This window comes from Naegleria lovaniensis (assembly GCF_003324165.1).
Source record: "Naegleria lovaniensis strain ATCC 30569 chromosome Unknown tig025, whole genome shotgun sequence".
In the NCBI taxonomy this organism is placed as follows: Eukaryota; Heterolobosea; class Eutetramitea; order Acrasida; family Naegleriidae; genus Naegleria; species Naegleria lovaniensis.
Window position 1 is genome coordinate 30,219 of NW_025407847.1, and position 18,957 is coordinate 49,175.

Below are 18,957 nucleotides of genomic sequence, written 5' to 3' on the forward strand. Positions count from 1 at the left end.
TGCCCCTTTTCTTTTATTGCTGTTTTCCTCTTTTTTTTCTTACATAATGAAACAGTGAATAGCTTGAAATCTTTGGTTGACAAGTGTCTTCAATTTGTGCTTGATGTTTTATTTTTTTGCCCACCCGGAAAGCATTCTTCGTAGTTCGTCTATATCGTTCATGGTTGAAATCTTTTCCACCAAAATCATATCATCAGTATCACTCTTGAAAGATTTTTTCAATTCCGCAATCTTTTGTTGATAATATTCCATTCGTTGTTGAATAGAATGCAAATCTTCCTCCAGTGGTGGTGGTTGTTGTTTCATTTGTTCATCGAGTTGCAATAATTCCATTCGAATTTGAATCAATGTTGGTATTCTTTCATCATCCGCATGATCATGGTCTTCTGGTATTACTATCCTTTCAGCAGCACTGTTTTCATTGTTCTTTGCCAGAGTCTTTCGGACATTAGGTCCATAACACCTCATCATTTTTTTTTACAATAATTCTCTTTATTATTGAAAAAAGCTTTGAGTCTCTTGAATTTTTTGATCAATTATTGAAAGATTCTTTAAAGACTTCTCAAGTAGGAACATTAGGTGATCTTTACTAAAAGATTGAGAGTTTTTCCGGAACTCAAAAAATGTTGTCACAACCTCCACCACTCAGCATGATGCGTCAACTGGAACAAACCTCCTGGAATCATCTCCATGACCACACGCACACAGCTTCCAATCATCCCCGAAGACCATTTAAAAAACTTCAACCCTTGCTTGTCCGTTCCAATAAAGTCGTTGACCTTAATGTGAGGATGAATTCGGATCACCAGTGGTCATCAAAGTCATCAAACAAGCATGCTCAACTGCAAACCGACCATGATGATGATTACCATGTCATGTACGATCAAGATCTCGATGAAGAAATGCAAAATAATTCTGGAGAAATGGATTCACAATTACTTTCCGTGTATCAACAATTTTTCAATTCATCATGTATTGACTTTAAAAGAACCTGTGATCCTTCATCCCTACACACAACCGAATGAATTTGATGAACTTGAATTACTCCCTATCGAGGAAAGAATTTGGCACAATTGAGAGAAGAAGTGTCATCATGAATGTCTTTTTTACAATTAATTTTTCAAGGAGTTTGTGGATTAAAATCATTTCATGATCATCACTTGATTCATCGAGATGTGAAATTGGAAAATATTTTCGGGAGTCTGGAAAAGAATGGACAAATTTTGCATGTCGTGATGAAGTCGCACTTTTGAAATTTATTTTTCACAATAATGAGGAATTGCAATACGTTTCTGAAGAACATCCAGAAAATGTTCATGACATGGTCGATGAATTATGTAACGAGATATATCGTCTCGCCGTTTTACAAAAATGGTCATGACTGCCATCGAACAAGATCCCACTTCATTCGATGGAGCTTCCGAAGAATTGAGAAATGATTTTAATTTTGTTCGAATTTGTGTGAAGAAAAATGCACTTGTTTTTAGAAATGTTTCTCAAGCATTAAGATCAAATAAGGAAATTATTTTATGTGCATTGGATGCCTTAGAAAAAGATTTTTCATTATTCGAATATATCGTAGCAGATTTATGCCATTTCTTGATACTTGTTCTTACCCATACATCCCTTAATGAGATCAACTGGTAACATAATTCCATCAAGTAAAAGAAATGGTAAATCCTTCCAGAATCCAAATCAATGCAGATACAAAAATTTATTGAACAACTGTTAACATTATTCAAAGAGTCCTTATTGTGAATGTTGGATATTGAGGCTTAAACAGTGCTGAACGTCCTGAGCTCTATTTGTGGAACACTGTGGTCGGTGTTGGCGCTCAACGTGGGCTTTTTCCTTCTTCTCCTGCAAATGCGATAAAAAGATAATCCTGCGACAACACTCACAACAACAGCAACAGGTATCAGGAATGCCAAGAAACCAATAAAGGCAAGATTAGAACTCTCAACTTGTGGTGGTTGTGGTGGTGGTGGACGTTGTTGCTTGATGGTGATTGATCTTGTTGTTTTCTCGACAAGTGTAACTTGAGTGGATTGAGCACATTGACACCTATAGTAATTATTCCCCAAACTTTGAAGGTTACAAGGAACGACACTTTGACAAATCATTTCTGAAGAGATGGTTTCATTCTTGACAACATTTCCTTCAGTTGTTATATTTGTTGAATCTGAATTGCTTCTAACAAAATAGAATGAATAGGACACTACCTTATCACTTGATGGAATTGTTACATTTTGATTCACAATTTGAGATGAAAGAGTGTAGGTGGCACTTTTCAATGTTGTGTAAATTTCCGATTGAGTACTCATTGCATGGGATTCAGTAATTGTGGATGGAACTGATTTTCTGATCACTTTGCAAAAGACCTGTTTTCTCAAATCAAGGCGATCAAAATACTTGGTCATCCAAATAGGATAATGGACAGTATCATTGTCACCATTGTATGAAATGCTCATGTCTGACAACTCTGATGGATACGCTTTTCTAGCAACGAGAGTGAAAAGGTTAGTTTGAATTTTCGATGAAAATTGATTTCTCAATTGAATGCTTGATAAATCTTCACTCATGGATAAAATGTCATTGTACAAATCTAAAGTAACATTTGTGGTAAGAGAAAGTCTTGCTTTGACCATTAATTCCAATGTGCTAATCATGACATTTGTCAATGAGCTGGATAGAATTAAAGATTGCAATTTTAGAACATCTTTGAGTTGTTTTTTGAAAATTTCCACAGCCATGTCAAGTGTTTCCTGATTGATTTCGTCATACGTTTCCAATAAGTGATACATTTCAGATATTTGTGACGAAAGTTTGATTTCATTTTGAGGTTCAAGCTCATTTCTAAATTTCATTTCGTCAAAAATTAGTTTTGAAGTATTCCATTTTGTGTTTGACTTTTCCAACCATTCAGAAATTGTCATACTGCAATCACTCTTCTTGTACCCTTCGTTACAAAAACAAATATCGATCACTGAATCGTAAAAACCATGAACACAATCTGGTGAAATAGAGACTTGTGACCTTCTTGTTATCTTCTTTATCATTGCGTCAACCGTTGTGGTAATATATCCCAACACAGTTTTTCTTGGATCTCCAGAAGCAAGTGTCTTGTACCATTCATCCCAAAATATCTTTTTCTTTTTGGCTTCAGTCAACGAATATGTCAAAGGTAGAACGAGATTCGTACGGATGGATGTTTCAGCTTTGGCATTGCTTTGAATATTCTTATTCACAAAATAGAGAGTAACAGATTCAGATTCACCAGTGTATGGTAACAAAGTTTTAAATTGTGGATTGTTAATTTCAACCAGAGGAATTTTCAATCCAGTTTTGCGATCTAAAAAGCTGATTTGTAAGATATTCTCACTTTGTAGGCAATTGGGACACGAAATTGTAAACTCAGTTTCTAGAGCATATCCTCTTGATGGCGTAATTGAACATGAACAAGGTGTTGGGTTCATAGCTACTGAGAATGAATAGGTGTAACTTGTTGACTTTCCATGTAAAGTTGCTGCTCTAAATGTTAATGTATGAGATGATCCTTGAGTTAATTTAGAAATATCCAATAAAATCTTGTTGGATTTGATAATGTCAGATCCATCCAATAACATGGTTGGAGCAATAGATTGGCCATTAAGGGTCCACTCTCTTGACAGCAACGAGTTAATTCCTTCAACTTGTCCATTCAAACTAACCAATAATTGAATATTTAGAACTTCAGAAGTAGTGAGATAGCTTTTAGTAGGAGACAGTGACAGCACACTAATCACTGGAACTGTTTCATCTTCAGGGAATCTCAATGAAAGTTTTCCAATTCTGTTGTTGATAGTCAATCTCAAATCTATGGATGTCTTTGATCCAGAAAGAGGTAAAACAAAACTCGTTGATTTCAGTGAAGCTTGAGTATTTAAGAAATTCAACATGGATTGATCACACTGAGTTTGATCATCTGAATTGACACAATTCCAAGCCCATTCATACCTATTGATAGAGTCAATTTTTTCAGATGGATTTGTTTCCACTTTGATCGTTGCTTGAGTGGATGTAATGGATGATTCATAGAGAACAATGTCATATTCTTCTTCCAGCGTATGAATATCAACTCGAGTTGTGAATTTTGATGCGTTGAAATAGGTCAAAGTTGCTTCAAATATGTAATCTTGAGCAGTGTTGTTAGAGAATGAATGGATCATCAAATCGTTATTGGGTAATTGTGTAAAATTGGTTGGGGGGCCTTGGGTTTGTTTCCACTCGATAGAAACTGCAGATGAATCAAACGTGTCATTGAGCGAACAACCTGTGAACGTCAAATATTTCAATATGTACGCAGGCATACGGTCTACGTTCACGTACATTTGGTTGGAATAATAGATTTCAACTTTTGGAATAGCAGAGGCTATCTTTGTAAAGTTAAACGTGACTGCATCGCTTTCAACATTGAAAAAATTTGTCACCACTAGCTCAACTGAATAACTTCCAGATGGAGCATTTGAATTGAATTCTAGACTTGAGGTATTGGTAATACCAATCATTTGTTGCGTCAACACCCCTGGTGAAGAGAGAATTGTCCAGTTATATTTCACCAATAATGAATTGCTTGATCCTTGGATGACAACTTGGTCACATGAACTGTATTCTGTTGGCGCTGTTGTAATGGTTGCAATTGGTTTGATCATGACGAGTGGTGCAAGTACTAATGTTTGAATATACTCACTACTTGGAACCATATCAAAAACACGAACATTAATCTTGATTGTAGAATCAACTTGAACTGAATGATCTCTTCCCAAAACAATCACAAAATCACCATTGGTCTTGTCATTCCATGTACAAACAGCATCACTTCCCAAATTAATACTAGATGAATCCACTAAATGAGAACAAGTAACACTCATGGATGAATAATAAAAAGGTGCATATAATTTGAACGAGAGTTGGGTAGCATCATCACTAAATCTAACGTTGGGAATAAATCTTGTTAAACAAAATTCTCCATAATATTCACTCGTACACATGGAGCAATTTGGTGAAGTCCAAAATCCAGAAGTTGAATTTGAAAAGCATGTGCAATTGCTTCCATCGTTTGAACATTTGCCATGAGAAGAACAATTTGTACTGAATTCACAATATTGTTCACAAGATGAGCCATAATAATTTGGTAAACATTGAACATTTTGACACGCATTTCCATGTACAGCAGCATTTGAAATAGATGTACAGATACAATGGTCAGTTGAATTACACTGTCCTCTTCCTGAACAAACATTGGGATCTGTTGAACTAATTCCAAAACATGAAAGAGAGCTTGGTAAGGATTGGCAATTGTTCCCAAAATAAGGGGAAGTACAATTGCATTGATCAGGTCTGACACATTGTCCATTTCCTGAACAAACATTTGAATCATTGAATGGAACTCCAAAACATGAAAGTATATTTTGGCAATTAGATCCAAAATAAGGGGAAGTGCAATTGCACAAATCAGGTTCAATACAATGTCCATTTCCTGAACAAACATTTGAATCATTGAATAGTATGCCGAAACATGAAATTGGATTTTGGCAGTAATTTCCAACAAAATAAGGAGAAGTACAATTACATTGATTAGGTCCAACACATTGTCCATTTCCAGAGCAAACGCTTGAATCGTTGGGTAGTATTCCAAAACATGAAAGAGAGCTTGGTAAGGATTGGCAGTTGTTCCCAAAATAAGGAGAAGTACAATTACATTGATCAAGACCAATACATTGTCCATTTCCTGAACAAACATTGGGATCTGTTGAACTAATTCCAAAACATGAAAGAGAGCTTGGTAAGGATTGGCAGTTGTTCCCAAAATAAGGGGAAGTGCAATTGCACAAATCAGGTTCAATACATTGTCCATTTCCAGAACAAACACTCGAATCATTGAATGGTATTCCGAAACAAGAAATTGGATTTTGGCAATAGTTTCCATCAAAATAAGAAGAAGTACAATTGCACAAATCAGGTCCAACACATTGTCCATTTCCAGAACAAACCTGTGAATGTGTTGCATCAATACCAAAGCAGACATGTACACATTGTGGACCTTGATACCCATTTTCACAAGTACACGTGTCAGATTCAACGCATTGGCCATGTCCTGAACAAACATTGGTTTCATTTTTCAACACTCCAAAGCAATAAAAGGATTCACACTCATCACCATAATAAGTCTCTGCACACTGACATGTATCTGGTGCAGTACATATACCATTTCCAGAGCATGATGTTCCATTGGCCTGATTAATTCCGAAACAGTCAAAATCTTCACACAACTCTCCGTAATACCCAGGTAAGCAAATGCAATCTGAGACATTAGTTGGATTGACTTGGGAGTAACGAGGGCATTCAGTTGCAATTCTTCTGATTACCTTATTGGTATTGTCTATGAAGTACACATCACTATCCATCATTCTTATATAAGTTGGTTGTGATATTAATGCTTGGGATGCATACCCAAAGTCGCCACTATATCCACTGTTGCCGTTGCCCGCGACTGTTGTAATGATTCCAGTGTTCCTATCAATTTTTCTAATTCTTTTGTTGATTGTGTCAGATATGTAAATATCTCCATTAGGTGCCATGACTGCACTATAAGGAGTACTGAGTTGAGCATTAATTGCCAATCCACCATCACCTGAGTAATTTGAGACTCCATTACCAGCAATGGTTGTTACAAGGCCACTCGAGTCAATTTTCCTAATGCGATTTCCATCAGTCACCAAAAACTCTCCATTCAATGCAACAGTTACATCCCTAACATCCATAAAATCAGTAACAAGACGATGCTCATTCTCACCACCATAACCGGACATTGTTGATCCTGCAAATGCATGTATGTAATAGTTTTGGTCAAGTTTCCTAATGTCACTCTTTGTGTTTTCTGTAAAATAAAAAGCCCCTTGAGCATCTCTATCGATAGAAGTTGGTGAAACAGAACTATTTACGGCAATAGCTCCATTTCCCACACCACCAACAATGGATGTAATAATTCCATTCAAATCAACTTTTCTAATTCTATTAAATCCATCGACAATCAACAGCTCTCCATTTGGAAGAAATTCCAAATCATATGGGCTTGTCAAACAAGAATTGATAGCCAAATCGCCGTCGCCTTTGTAGCCACTCCTTCCACAACCAGCAACCGTATAAATGTTTCCGCCTGGTGTGAATTTTCTTATTCTGATATTTCCAGAGTCCACAAAATAAACATCACCATTAATTGGAGAAACAGCGAGTCCAATAGGACGATCAATGGCTGCTTGTAGTGCCGGTCCACCATCTACCAGAATACAGATGAAAATGATTATAAAACATTTCATAGAAACAAACCTCCTGAAAAATCCAAAGATCACCAATAATTGAAAGGTTAGTTGAAACATACCTGTAAAATTACGTTCTCCTGTTCCTGCGATTGTTGAGATAAAACCACTGGCATTAACTTGTCTAATTCGATGATTCCATTGATCTGCAATGTATAACACTCCACTTGAAGTCATTTTGATTCCCACTGGTGCATTAAGTTTTGCAAGAATAGCTCTACCACCATCTCCTGAATATCCAGGACTATAGCTTCCTGACAGTCCTGCATACCTATATATTCGTCCCGAACTTACATCAATCCGTTTAATGTTAGAACCTTCTGAAATATAAACATCGTCATTTGGTGCCACAGTGATATAAACGGGACTCATTAGCAGTGCATTCGTAGCCAAATCACCATCAACAACAGTTCCTGATGCTTTACCAGCAAATGTTGAAACTAATCCAGTGGACGCTGAAATTTTTCTGATTTTGTAGCTACCATGTTCACAGACATACATATCTCCATTAGAAGCAAATGCAACCTTATATGGATCCTTGAATGGCGCATTGAGGCGATGTAATCCGTCATTGGATACAGATCTGTTATACATAATGCCAGCGTATACTGAAATAACTCCTCTCGAATCTACTCTTCTTATGGAAGAGGAGGATAAAGTTTGAGCAATAAAAATTTCATCTGTGGATGGTTTAACAGTGACTCCATATGCAGTTGTTAGGATTGAAGTGTTAGCAGGACCTTCATTGCCAGCAAAAATATCAGATAATCCAGCAACGGTATCTAGTATATTGTTCTTAATTCTTCTAATATAAGCACCATGATCACAGACAAAAAATTCGTTACCACCATTGTAAACACAAGTAGGATTGAGTTTTGAATTGTTTGCTAAAGTGCCATCTGGAGAATAATCACCACTGTTCAAATTACCAGCAATGGTTGATATTTTTCCGTCTGAAGAAACGTATCTGATAGATCTAAAGTCATTCAAAAGAATGGTCTTATTGTTAACGGAAAATGCGTCCAAGAAACTTATACTAGCCAATTTGGCATCATAACCATCACCCATAAATGAGGATGCTCTGCTTCCGACCACTGTTGAAATAATTCCATTAGAATTAATCTTTCTAATAACCTTATTACTCGAATCCAAAAAATAAATTTCATCGTTAAACAATGCGACACTAGAGGGATAATTAAGTTGTGCCGCTAATGCATCTCCCCCGTCTGACAGAATTGAATAAATGTGAAAATTAGCGTGTTAATCAAAACATACCTCCTGAATATCCGAGCGAGCCAACTCCAGCAATTGTCGATATTGTACCATTGGAATAAATAATTCTAAGTCTGGCGTTGTAGCTATCTAAGGGAGACAGAATGAAGATTATGTGAAAATTAATTCAAAACAAACTTACCTACAAATATCAAATCGCCATTAGAATTGAATTTTCCTGATGTAGGTTTGTATATTCTGGCAGAAGTTGAGGGTCCTGAATCTCCTGTAAATCCTCCCGTACCATCTCCAGCAATTGTGATAATAGTACCATTAGTGAGAATTTTTCTAATTCTGTGGTTGTTGGTATCCATTATAATTAACTCACTCGTATTAGAGAGTGCAATACCATTAGGGCTGAATAATTTGGCATTAATTGCCAAACCTCCATCTGTCAGAATTAAAATGATTACGTGAAATTTCATTCAAAACAAACTTACCACCTGCATATCCAGAAGAGCCTGTCCCTGCCACTGTTACAATGGTACCGTTGGTCAAGATTTTTCTGATTCTATGATTACCTGCATCTCCAAAATAAATATCTCCCTCTTCAGAAATGGCAATGTCACCATTGGAAGGATTGATTTTTGCATTAATTGCCAATCCACCATCACCTGAAAATCCCGATGTTCCAGTACCTGCGATGGTCTTCAATCGTCCATTTCTTTTCAACACTTTGATCTTATAAGCAAATCTTTCAATAAAAACAATATCTCCACTTTTTGTTCTTGCTATGGATGAGACTGTATTGAAAGGTGTTTGAGTTGCTTTGATTTCATCATATGAATTTCCAATAAACCCAGTTCCTGCCACAGCAGTAATTAAACCAGTCTGAGGATTATATTTTCTAATCTTGTTTCTATCGGCCAAATATATATTACCAGAGTATGGAGAAATGAATAATGAAGTGGATGCAATCACAGAGTCCAATGCTCTCACTCCATCTCCATACGAATTTCCTCCAACAACAGTATCAATCAATGTTGGAGTTGGAAAGGCTTTGATTCTCATTGAGAAATGAGCACAAAGGAGTAGTGCAATCAAAAGTACCAACTGCAGCCTCATCGTGAAAATGTTTTTTGTTGAGTCTCACTCCGTTTTTACAGATGCTTAATGACGCTCAATTTTCCTTAAAGCACTCTAGAAGTAAAAAAGCATCTGTAAAACCGGAGTGAGCGTCATTAAGCATCTGTAAAAACGGAGTGAGACTCCACAAAAAACATTTCCACGGAGCAAAAACATCCAACATGGAGCTAAAGCCCATATCGAGCTGCGCAATTTACGGAAAAACAATTTCGAGAACAACTCGGGACCAAGAAATTTAAATTTTTAGGCCTGTAATTGGTCCCAATGTCCTCAGTCTCAAGTATACTAATACTGATCCTTTTTCGATCTCGATGTCATCTCAAATTTTCAACATGGCGGAATGTATTGAATTTCGTTATTGAACAATCAAAACATTCGTAAGGGACAATGCATGAGATTTGTTTGAGGAAGGTGTGGCGGCAAGCCCTTCCGCTGATTCCACCATTGTAAAAATCGTTGTTAGGAATAGATCCTTGCCTTTATCCGTTTCACATCACCAAAAAGAAATTGTGGTATGCCTGTGACCATTTGGACAATATTAAACATACTTGATCAAAATAAAACTTACCATATTTCTTCCGATTCATATTGGACACGAATGATTCAAAGAAAATTGTTGTTGTTTGTTGGAGAATGACCAAATACACATGTCGAACAATGTTTCGATTATTTCTCTCCAACACATGTCAAAGTTTTTTCTCTCGTGAATTGCTTTGAATTGAATTTTGATGATCATTGTTGATGCCGAAACTCAAAGATGGATTGCATAAATTTTTTTGTTGTAATTCAGAAGACAGAATCCAACCCCGTGACGAGGTTCATCGTGGTTAAAGATTTTGTTAATTCCGCAATCTTTTGTTGATAATCTTCCTCCAGTGGTGGTTGTTGTTTCATTTGTTCATTGAGTTGCAATAATTCCATTCGAATTTGAATCAATGTTGGTATTCTTTCATCATCCGCATGATCATGGTCTTCTGGTATTACTATCCTTTCAGAAGCAGAGATAGTCATCTTCAACAGTTACAAACGTTTAATTTTGGATCATCCATATGAAAAGAGCATACAAATTATTAATCTGATAGGTTTTCTTCCAAAGCAGCGGCATGGTCTATATTGGAATCATACCACACAGGAGCTTGACAATATTTTTCATCGTTTCGAATACTGTGCTCTTCATTCTTGTGAACTAGGTCAATAAATTTCACTGCTCGATCGAATACTTCATGAGCTTCCAAATGATCGACCCCAATCACAGCATATGTTTTTCCACTCTTGATAATATTATCCATTTGAAAATTTCTGTATTTTAAATAATATTTCCAAATGAGAGTGTCGAATTTTTGTGAAAATGCCTCATAGTCATGCTCTCGATTTGGATATTTCTTAATTGTTCTAATCCATCGTCTTTTTTTAGCTACCTCTCCATCGGTAGTATCCAAGAAGATGATAGCATCAAAGTATTGTGTAATTAGTTCTTGTTGACAGCACGATAAATATCCTTCGACAAAGAGAAGTGGATGATTTCTATTCTTGGATAGCATTTCACTAATTGAATGTTTAAATTTGTTGAAATCAATCGATTCTATACTTTCAAAATTGCCTTTCAACTGTTTAATCTCATCCACGGTTTTACTATGCTTGTTGATTGGAAATTTTGTGTTTCCGATATTTTCACAATAATTACGTACGTTCTACATGAATCTTGTCCAACCGTTTCAACTCCATAATGGATGGAAAGAGTCTTGGCCAATGTTGATTTTCCCGAAGATGTGGATCCACAAATACAAATCACTCGTGTCTGATCTGAACGAGACACAGAATATCCTTCTTGCTGCTGTTGTAACATTTTTTTTACAATTCAAACTGACGATAAAATTGGGAAACGTGTTCATCAAGAGTTTCCTGTATTAGTTTGTATGAACAAGAGTGTCACTCTTAGAATGGAAACTGTATTTCACTTTTTTCTTGTCTGTTTTTCTTCTTCCATGTCAATTCCCCACTCTTTCAACAAGTCCACTAGTCGAGCTAACATGACTTTCACAATATGAGACTTTTCTTGTTGTTGAATGTATAATTTCAATGTATTTACAAAAGATGGATGATTTTGCAAAATCTCGATACACTTATCATGTCCAATATATTTCCTTAATACATTCATTCTCGACATTAATTTTTCAAGTGGCATTGAATCGTCTTGCTCTTTTGAAGTAATCGAACTGCGAGCACGACGACTCCAATAATTCGTCACTCTTCCCTTAGTATTAAATGAGATGGAGAGTACCGCGTCAAAGATAGTGGGTGATACAAATTCAGAGTGAGCATCTTGTTTCCGTGACACATTAGCATTCCAACAACATGTGGGTACTAAAAATGTGAACATGGGTCCATAAATTGGTAGATCTTGTTCTTGACCAAGTACTTGTCTCACAGATAAAGTTTTCATCATCGTGTCGTGTCCCGATTGTTGAAAAGGAGTAGTTAACACAATTTCAAAAATGTTGACGTTTCGGAGAGAATTCTCCAAAATCACATGTCCCATACGTGTACGATTGTTCAAACAATTGCCTTGCATATTTAACGCTTCAAAAATTTCATAAGGTCTGTAGAGAGAATATAAATGTTGAAGTAATGTTTCAAACGTCGTCAGTACGAATTTCTTTAAAGTTTCATCCTCGAATACTGACATTTTGGCGCATGCATGTTTGATCAATCTATTTAAGGGTGCTGTTAATGAAATATCAATGATATGAAGTCTCCATACTCGAGATAATACATTACAGAGCGTTTGAACAATATAACTGTGATTAACACAGTTAAATATCATTTTGATGTTCTCCATGAAATATTCTAATAAATGTGAAACAGATTCATTGGCGTGCACTTTTCTAGTTGAATTATTAGTGTCTTGGCCTTCTAACAATTGCAATAAATTGAATAATTGTTCAAATCTAAATGTAAGGAATAAACTTGTTAACATTCCACAATTGTTAAAAAGCAGATCAAGTATGAGTTGTTCTTTTTCTTCTTTCGTCAAAATATCATTGTGCAAAATATTGGACGATAGTACTGTTGTAAAAATGTCAGTACTATCAATGTTCGAGTATTCATGTGCCATTTCGCATGCCATACATATTGCATTTAGAATTACACATTGAACATCGGTATTTTCGATGCTCACGGTAATTGGTACTTTACACTCGACATAAATCAATTTCAACAATTCATACATTCTTTCTCTCTCTTTGTTTTCTCGGTTCCTAATTGACGATTTTTTCTGTCCACATTTCTTTTGTGTCCTAATCCTATATTGTCTCTCAGCAAAATTTTGAACATACTGGCTATTAAGAAAAGTTGACATGGTGTGACTCAATTTCATTACGTATATGGGATTGGACGTCAACTGTGTATGTTGTTTAAACTTTTTCCTGAGTAAATTTAAGTAATCTCTCCATTGCTCATTAGTGGGCTTCAAAACAGGATTCAATGCAAACATCCAGATATTGTTCGTCCACTGATATAATCGGAAGCGCTTATTTAAATACAACTCAACAAAATGGTCAGAACTATTTTGTAACTTAATGACACTTGCAATCAAATCGTTCGTAGTTGCAGCATGTTGTGTACCTCCAAACAAATACAACCAAGGTTTTGGCTTGAAAGGTGCTTGTAACAATATCGTCTCTGCAATCTCACGACAATTCTGAATGGAGCTTCCTAAAAACTCCCATAGCAAGCGAATTGAATCGTTCTCTGAACATTCTGTCACAAAAACTCGATAGAAACATTGCTTGCTAATCAGCAGAAAATTAACAAAAGAATTTTCAATCACATCTTCCAATAAGAAACTCAAAATACGCTCAGCATAGATTGGTACTTGATTTTCCATGAAAAGCCTGGTGTATTGTTCTCGATTATACTGATAGTAGGTGGGAGCAGTGGGTGGAGAAATTTGAATTTTAAAAAATTGAGGAATCAATCTAATGAGTATCTCTTCATGAGTAATGAATTCCTTCGCATGATGTGACAGAATATGAAATAAGGGAACTATAAAATCGAAAATGTAAATCAAAATTTCGGAAGGTAGATCTACAAAATTTCGAAGGAAGGAGGTATTGGATGATTTCTGAATACAAGTGTTGCTACTTCTGTTGGTGTGGGATATTAGTGTGCATGATGAATCGTCATGATGATATGTTGATCTCCTCCTACTCTTCCGTGTGGAGGTTGTGGTAGTGCGATGGATTTTCTCTTCTTTCGGATTCTCCTCTAATCCTTGTAAAATTGAAAAGCTATTATTGATGAGATTGAACGGATGATCATCATTTCTCTCCCTATTATTCTTTGTGAGCGTTTTAGTCGTTATTAACATTTTTTACGCAAGTCCCTCCGTTATGGATGGAAAATCATTTTGGAACTTGAAATGAAAACCTTGCAGGCAGGCTCAACGTTCATTGATGCAGTAACAGCCCGATCATGTACGAGCGAGGCACAGAAAAAATGTCATCTTCACAATACCCTTCCGAATTCAATCAAAATGCAATCTTTGGTCCCATGTTGGCCACCATTGGTCTCACTTTCATCGTTTGGATCTACATGTACATTCGTAGACTTAGACTCATCATTTCCTCGAAAGTAAATCCTAATGATTTAACTCCATCCATGTTGGCACAAATGTCACCTCCTTCAGTGTCCAATCCGTCTGATAATTTGAAAAACCTTTTTGAAATTCCAGTCATTTTCTATGCCATGGCAGTATACTTGTTTGTGACTCATCAGGTTGATTCTTTTTATGTGACATGTTCTTGGATTTTTGTGGTATTCCGTTGTTTGCATAGTTTGGTGCATTGTACCTTCAATCTTGTGAATTTGCGTTTCGCTGTGTATATCATTTCGACCTTATCTTTGATGGTCATGTTTGTGAGAGCTCTGATTGTGTATTTGGCCTAGTAGGCTTTTCCAAACGCGAATCCATTGAATAAATTGTGATATGAATCACTTTGAAGATTATGTATTATTTGATTTTTGTTTTCTTTGCGGAGCAAGAATTATCATGGGCTCCTTCATGGATATCATTGTCTTGCAGTTCTTGTTGACGCTTCGTCAAATATTGTATCATGTCCTCCACCCACAAGGCAGCGTCGTTGATACGATATGCCTTGTAAAATCTTAATAAGGCTTTGTACCTTTCTAGAATGTCGAAATCCATGAGAGTTTGAAATTTTCTCAAATCCACTGGGCACAGTTGAATGGACTGGCGATAATCTTCTTCCAACCATCCACTACCATTCATAATACAATCAAAAACTATTTCAGAGCCAATTGAAATGAGTCACAAATATTCATATAAAAACTTACACACACAATGCCCAATCTGTTGCATATGAGCAAGTTCATGTACAACAATTTTGCAACATCTCTCAATGATAATCAAATCATTTGAGCTTAGCTTTTCCTCGTCAACAATACCATCACTATCCCATTCAACTGAAATATCCTTTTCTTCTGTAGAGTTCTCGTCTTCATTTCTAAATTCTGGGTTGTACCTACACATTGAAAACACGCCAATATGATCGCCTCCTTGTGCTAAACCACAAGTAAAGCTGTCCTTTTTACCAATATAAAGGTCCTCCATGGTGACTCCACATATGCAAGATATCTCAGTGTCGATTGTTTTTTTCAATCTATGAATTGGGACAAGCACATCAGCAGCTCTGAATTGGATCTCATTCTCTCCTGCTTTGTCTTCATCGTACTCGTGGCATCTTCTTGATGAAATGTTATATTTCACGTCATTAAATTCGATATAATATTGTTTTTTTGACTTCTTAATCATGAATGGATCTAAAATTCTAACATGAATGCCATAATAAAATGCTTCAATAAATCTTTTTAAATGCACCAAGAACTGTTTTCTGGGATGATTGGTATTTTCTCTTTCAATCCATAATAAACAAATATCCTTCTCCAACCGAATCGTATTTTTCTTACAAACTCTCTTTCTCAAATCCATCCATTCGTCATAACTATCTCTATCCTCTACATACTGAGCCAGCCAATCATCGATAGAGGTGGGATCTGGAACTGGTTTATAAAATAAAGTTTTTCCATCGGATGGCCTTTTCATTTCAAAATCATAATAAATTTCGTCGGATGCGATGGCTTGTTTGATTTCCTTCTTGTTCGGCCGAGTAAAGCCTTTAGCGAAAGGAATCTTTTTGTTTTGTTGTTTTCGAGGCATTTTTCTTTGGGCTGAGCGATGTCTCTCTTGCATAAGTTCAAATTTTTTAGTTCGGGGCTGATGCAACGAAAAATTTGGAATTAACACATTCAATTAACACATTACGTCATTACTAATGTCAAACAATATAATACAACGGGTCATTTACATGAATTAATTTTGCGACTTCTTGGACCTCTTAGTTTCTTTTAAGAGGTCAGGATTGAAGGAATAACTGTCCCAATTTCGGGTTAAAATAATATCCACCATATCCTTGCATTTGACCACGATTGGTGATTGTACTTTCAACAAACAAGCGTTTTTGAGTGTTGAAAGTGATTCTTGTAACATTTCAGAGTCACAAACAACGTGGGTAGCATAATAAGCAAGATCGTTTTTAGCAATTTGTCCACCTCCACTCTTTAGAATCTTCGCCCAACATCTTTCATTGGATTTGTTGCCAAACACGAGATGAAATCGAAGTGAAGCAAATATCTTTTCACCTGTTTTTCTTTGCGTAGCATTAAGTGTGAGTAATTGAAACACTTTTTCATTGGAAGCGGAAGATGCCTCAATTAAATACGAGTCTTCTTCCAAGAATTGGCCACTCTCCACACATGAACTAATGTACGACTCCATCAGAATGGAACAATTACCAGCAGCTGCAGCAACGAACTCCAAATCGTCCAGTGACGGGAGTTCCGAACAAATGTAGTGAGTAGTTGTGTCAGGATTAAATTTGTTGTCAACAAATCCGCCCAACGCTTCAATGAATGATTTCATCTTCTTTCTCACTTCCTTGTTATTGAATGCAAAATGTTTGCTTGGTAACTTGGAGTTCCATTTCGTGGTGGTAGAGTAAAGTATGTTTTGCACATCAGTTCGCTCACTTGAATCTATGGGCTCCAACCAATTTTTCACCATTTCAAATGAATCTTCGTTCAATGATCTTTCGAACAGGCTTACACATTCAGAGACTATTCTTTCACAGCTGTACTTATGAGCATAGTCCAATGTGCTTATTACTAACTCATTCTCCACGTCGGATTCAATACCATAAAACATCATGAACACTTTTTCCAAAGATCGAGTTTTGATATTAGACTCATCATCGTCTTCTAGAACAGGATCCTCTTGATCTGTGAAAACATTAAGTTCTTTTGAAACAGAGAACTGTCCATTGAAATAGGCTTCAAAGAACAAACTTTGAGACGCCAACAGTGTTTTGTGGCAATGAATTTTCTTTGTTCCTTTTCTATCCAATACAAGTATAATATCACTTGTTTCTTCATCATCGAACAAAGATTGGATGGCCTGCAAATTTCCAAAGTGTTTTGTATCAGTAACAGAGGGAGTTGGAATAATCATGGATGTCATTACCGGAAGAACTTTCCCGAAAATTTTTTGGTCTAACAATAACTGTACATATTTGTTTTGGTTCTCTTTGTTTTGGCCACAATGTTCTTCATTGTACAGGTTTGATAATTGATTTCTAATGGCAAACAGTAAATGGGCAATGAAAAAATCATTATTAAAAGCTGTCATCTCTAAAAAGTAGACCAGTTCTAAAATCATTTCATAGCTGTAATTGCTGACAAATGAGGTGTTTTCTGTGAAGCAATAGTCAACTAGATTTTGAATAATACCTGCTGAATGTTCAGAAACATGTAAATTGCTTTTGTGTAATAAATCAAATAGAGGAGGGTATTTCTTTTTGATGAAAGGCAAAAACGCAATAACCTCGCTGTCACCCACCTTGATGACATCTTTTTCATATTTGAATTGTTTTGACTTCTCCAACAGTGAAGCAGTAAATCTAAAATCTTTGTTAGAACTAGTGGGAGCCATGTACTTAAGACTGACAAATCCTATATAACTATTGAACTTGCCAAAAAATTGCACATCCTTATCTACTTGAAGGAGAAGGTTATCAGGATTTGTTAATTCAATTAATCCTCTCTTGTTGAACAAAAGTTCTCCATAACTAGTTGGGAGCAAACCTCTGATAGGATCGTAGACATTTGTTGGGCCTCTTTGAGAGGGAATTTCCAGAGATGATTGGGTGTTGTTTAAAAACAGGTTATTGAACTTTGAAATGAGCACGGTGTTGGTTTGGCCACCAAAAACGTTTTCAATGCTATCAAACGGACTTGTTAACTTAATGTTATCAATAGAATGGGATTCTGTTCCGTACTTGAAAAGCTTTCCTTGCACAGAGAAAATTGAATGTGATCTTCCGCAATATATAGCATCTACTTTCAGTGGTTGATTTTCGAAATGAGTAAGTCTAGTTGGCTTCATAATGTATGCACAAGCAGGAAGACTTTGTTGTTCATAATAATTGGATCCACATGAATATATTTTTCCACTTTTCATCATGAACATTGTAAATACGGCTCCTGAAACCACTTTAACTGGGTAATCCACGAGCGAGTTATATTTTGAAGATCTAACCTTGGAGCAAAGGGATTCAAAAAAAGGAATTAACGTGAAATCGGCTCGAGCTGTCATATCATTCATTCCAAGTTGGCCATGAGAGTTTGTCTTTTACCAATTTGTTGATGAGGAATATTTTCATGGTCGAATGAGTTCAACACATTTACAGAAGAGATCCAACTAGTTCAACTTACTCCTTTGGCATAAGCCTTTCCATTTGTTGTCAATAGTACTGAGTGATGTGTTCCGCAACTGATGTCTGCAATGGCTTCGTCGTCTGCTTGGTTCGGCAACTTTAATTCATTTAATGCATGGGTGGACACGAGTTTGTTTTTCACTGAGGAATGAAACAACCTTCCTGTGGTGGTGAGAACATATAAATCATGAACAGTTATTTCAATTTTTTCAATCTTCTCTTCGGATTCTATAAATGGGATCGGACCAACTTTCACTGAGTTTTCTTTCAAATATTTCTTATTAGGAGTTGAACCCCAAGAAAATTCTTCAGTAATATCATAAAGATACAAGTATGTGTCATCATGCAAGGAATGAGACCTGGTTGGCGTTGCGTTCATTTTTTTTCATGAA

At 36.1% G+C, this 18,957-nt stretch overlaps 8 protein-coding genes across 8 annotated transcripts; 2 read left to right on the forward strand and 6 right to left on the reverse strand.

The window, feature by feature from the left end:
• Window positions 1-108: 108 nt before the first annotated feature.
• Window positions 109-471, reverse strand: C9374_005655 (uncharacterized protein; the record flags this gene model as incomplete). The annotated part of the gene is made up of 1 exon (XM_044695429.1): window positions 109-471. The coding sequence occupies one exon, from the start codon at window positions 469-471 to the stop codon at window positions 109-111; it is 363 nt and encodes a 120-aa protein (XP_044547542.1).
• A 900-nt stretch (window positions 472-1,371) lies between these two features.
• C9374_005656 (uncharacterized protein) lies at window positions 1,372-1,647 on the forward strand (the record flags this gene model as incomplete). The annotated part of the gene is made up of 1 exon (XM_044695430.1): window positions 1,372-1,647. The coding sequence occupies one exon, from the start codon at window positions 1,372-1,374 to the stop codon at window positions 1,645-1,647; it is 276 nt and encodes a 91-aa protein (XP_044547543.1).
• A 128-nt stretch (window positions 1,648-1,775) lies between these two features.
• Window positions 1,776-9,641, reverse strand: C9374_005657 (uncharacterized protein; the record flags this gene model as incomplete). The annotated part of the gene is made up of 5 exons (XM_044695431.1): window positions 1,776-7,318; window positions 7,421-8,584; window positions 8,634-8,720; window positions 8,773-9,021; window positions 9,071-9,641. The coding sequence occupies 5 exons, from the start codon at window positions 9,639-9,641 to the stop codon at window positions 1,776-1,778; spliced, it is 7,614 nt and encodes a 2,537-aa protein (XP_044547544.1).
• Window positions 9,642-10,786: 1,145 nt separating this feature from the next.
• Window positions 10,787-11,562, reverse strand: C9374_005658 (uncharacterized protein; the record flags this gene model as incomplete). The annotated part of the gene is made up of 2 exons (XM_044695432.1): window positions 10,787-11,348; window positions 11,405-11,562. 2 exons carry the CDS (start codon window positions 11,560-11,562, stop codon window positions 10,787-10,789), a joined length of 720 nt encoding a protein of 239 aa, XP_044547545.1.
• Window positions 11,563-11,670: 108 nt separating this feature from the next.
• C9374_005659 (uncharacterized protein) lies at window positions 11,671-14,085 on the reverse strand (the record flags this gene model as incomplete). The annotated part of the gene is made up of 1 exon (XM_044695433.1): window positions 11,671-14,085. The coding sequence occupies one exon, from the start codon at window positions 14,083-14,085 to the stop codon at window positions 11,671-11,673; it is 2,415 nt and encodes an 804-aa protein (XP_044547546.1).
• A 128-nt stretch (window positions 14,086-14,213) lies between these two features.
• C9374_005660 (uncharacterized protein) lies at window positions 14,214-14,663 on the forward strand (the record flags this gene model as incomplete). Its single annotated transcript, XM_044695435.1, has 1 exon — window positions 14,214-14,663. The coding sequence occupies one exon, from the start codon at window positions 14,214-14,216 to the stop codon at window positions 14,661-14,663; it is 450 nt and encodes a 149-aa protein (XP_044547547.1).
• Window positions 14,664-14,727: 64 nt separating this feature from the next.
• On the reverse strand, window positions 14,728-15,954 carry C9374_005661 (uncharacterized protein; the record flags this gene model as incomplete). Its single annotated transcript, XM_044695436.1, has 2 exons — window positions 14,728-15,020; window positions 15,072-15,954. The coding sequence occupies 2 exons, from the start codon at window positions 15,952-15,954 to the stop codon at window positions 14,728-14,730; spliced, it is 1,176 nt and encodes a 391-aa protein (XP_044547548.1).
• Window positions 15,955-16,107: 153 nt separating this feature from the next.
• On the reverse strand, window positions 16,108-18,944 carry C9374_005662 (uncharacterized protein; the record flags this gene model as incomplete). The annotated part of the gene is made up of 2 exons (XM_044695437.1): window positions 16,108-18,477; window positions 18,564-18,944. 2 exons carry the CDS (start codon window positions 18,942-18,944, stop codon window positions 16,108-16,110), a joined length of 2,751 nt encoding a protein of 916 aa, XP_044547549.1.
• Between the last annotated feature and the right edge of the window lie 13 nt (window positions 18,945-18,957).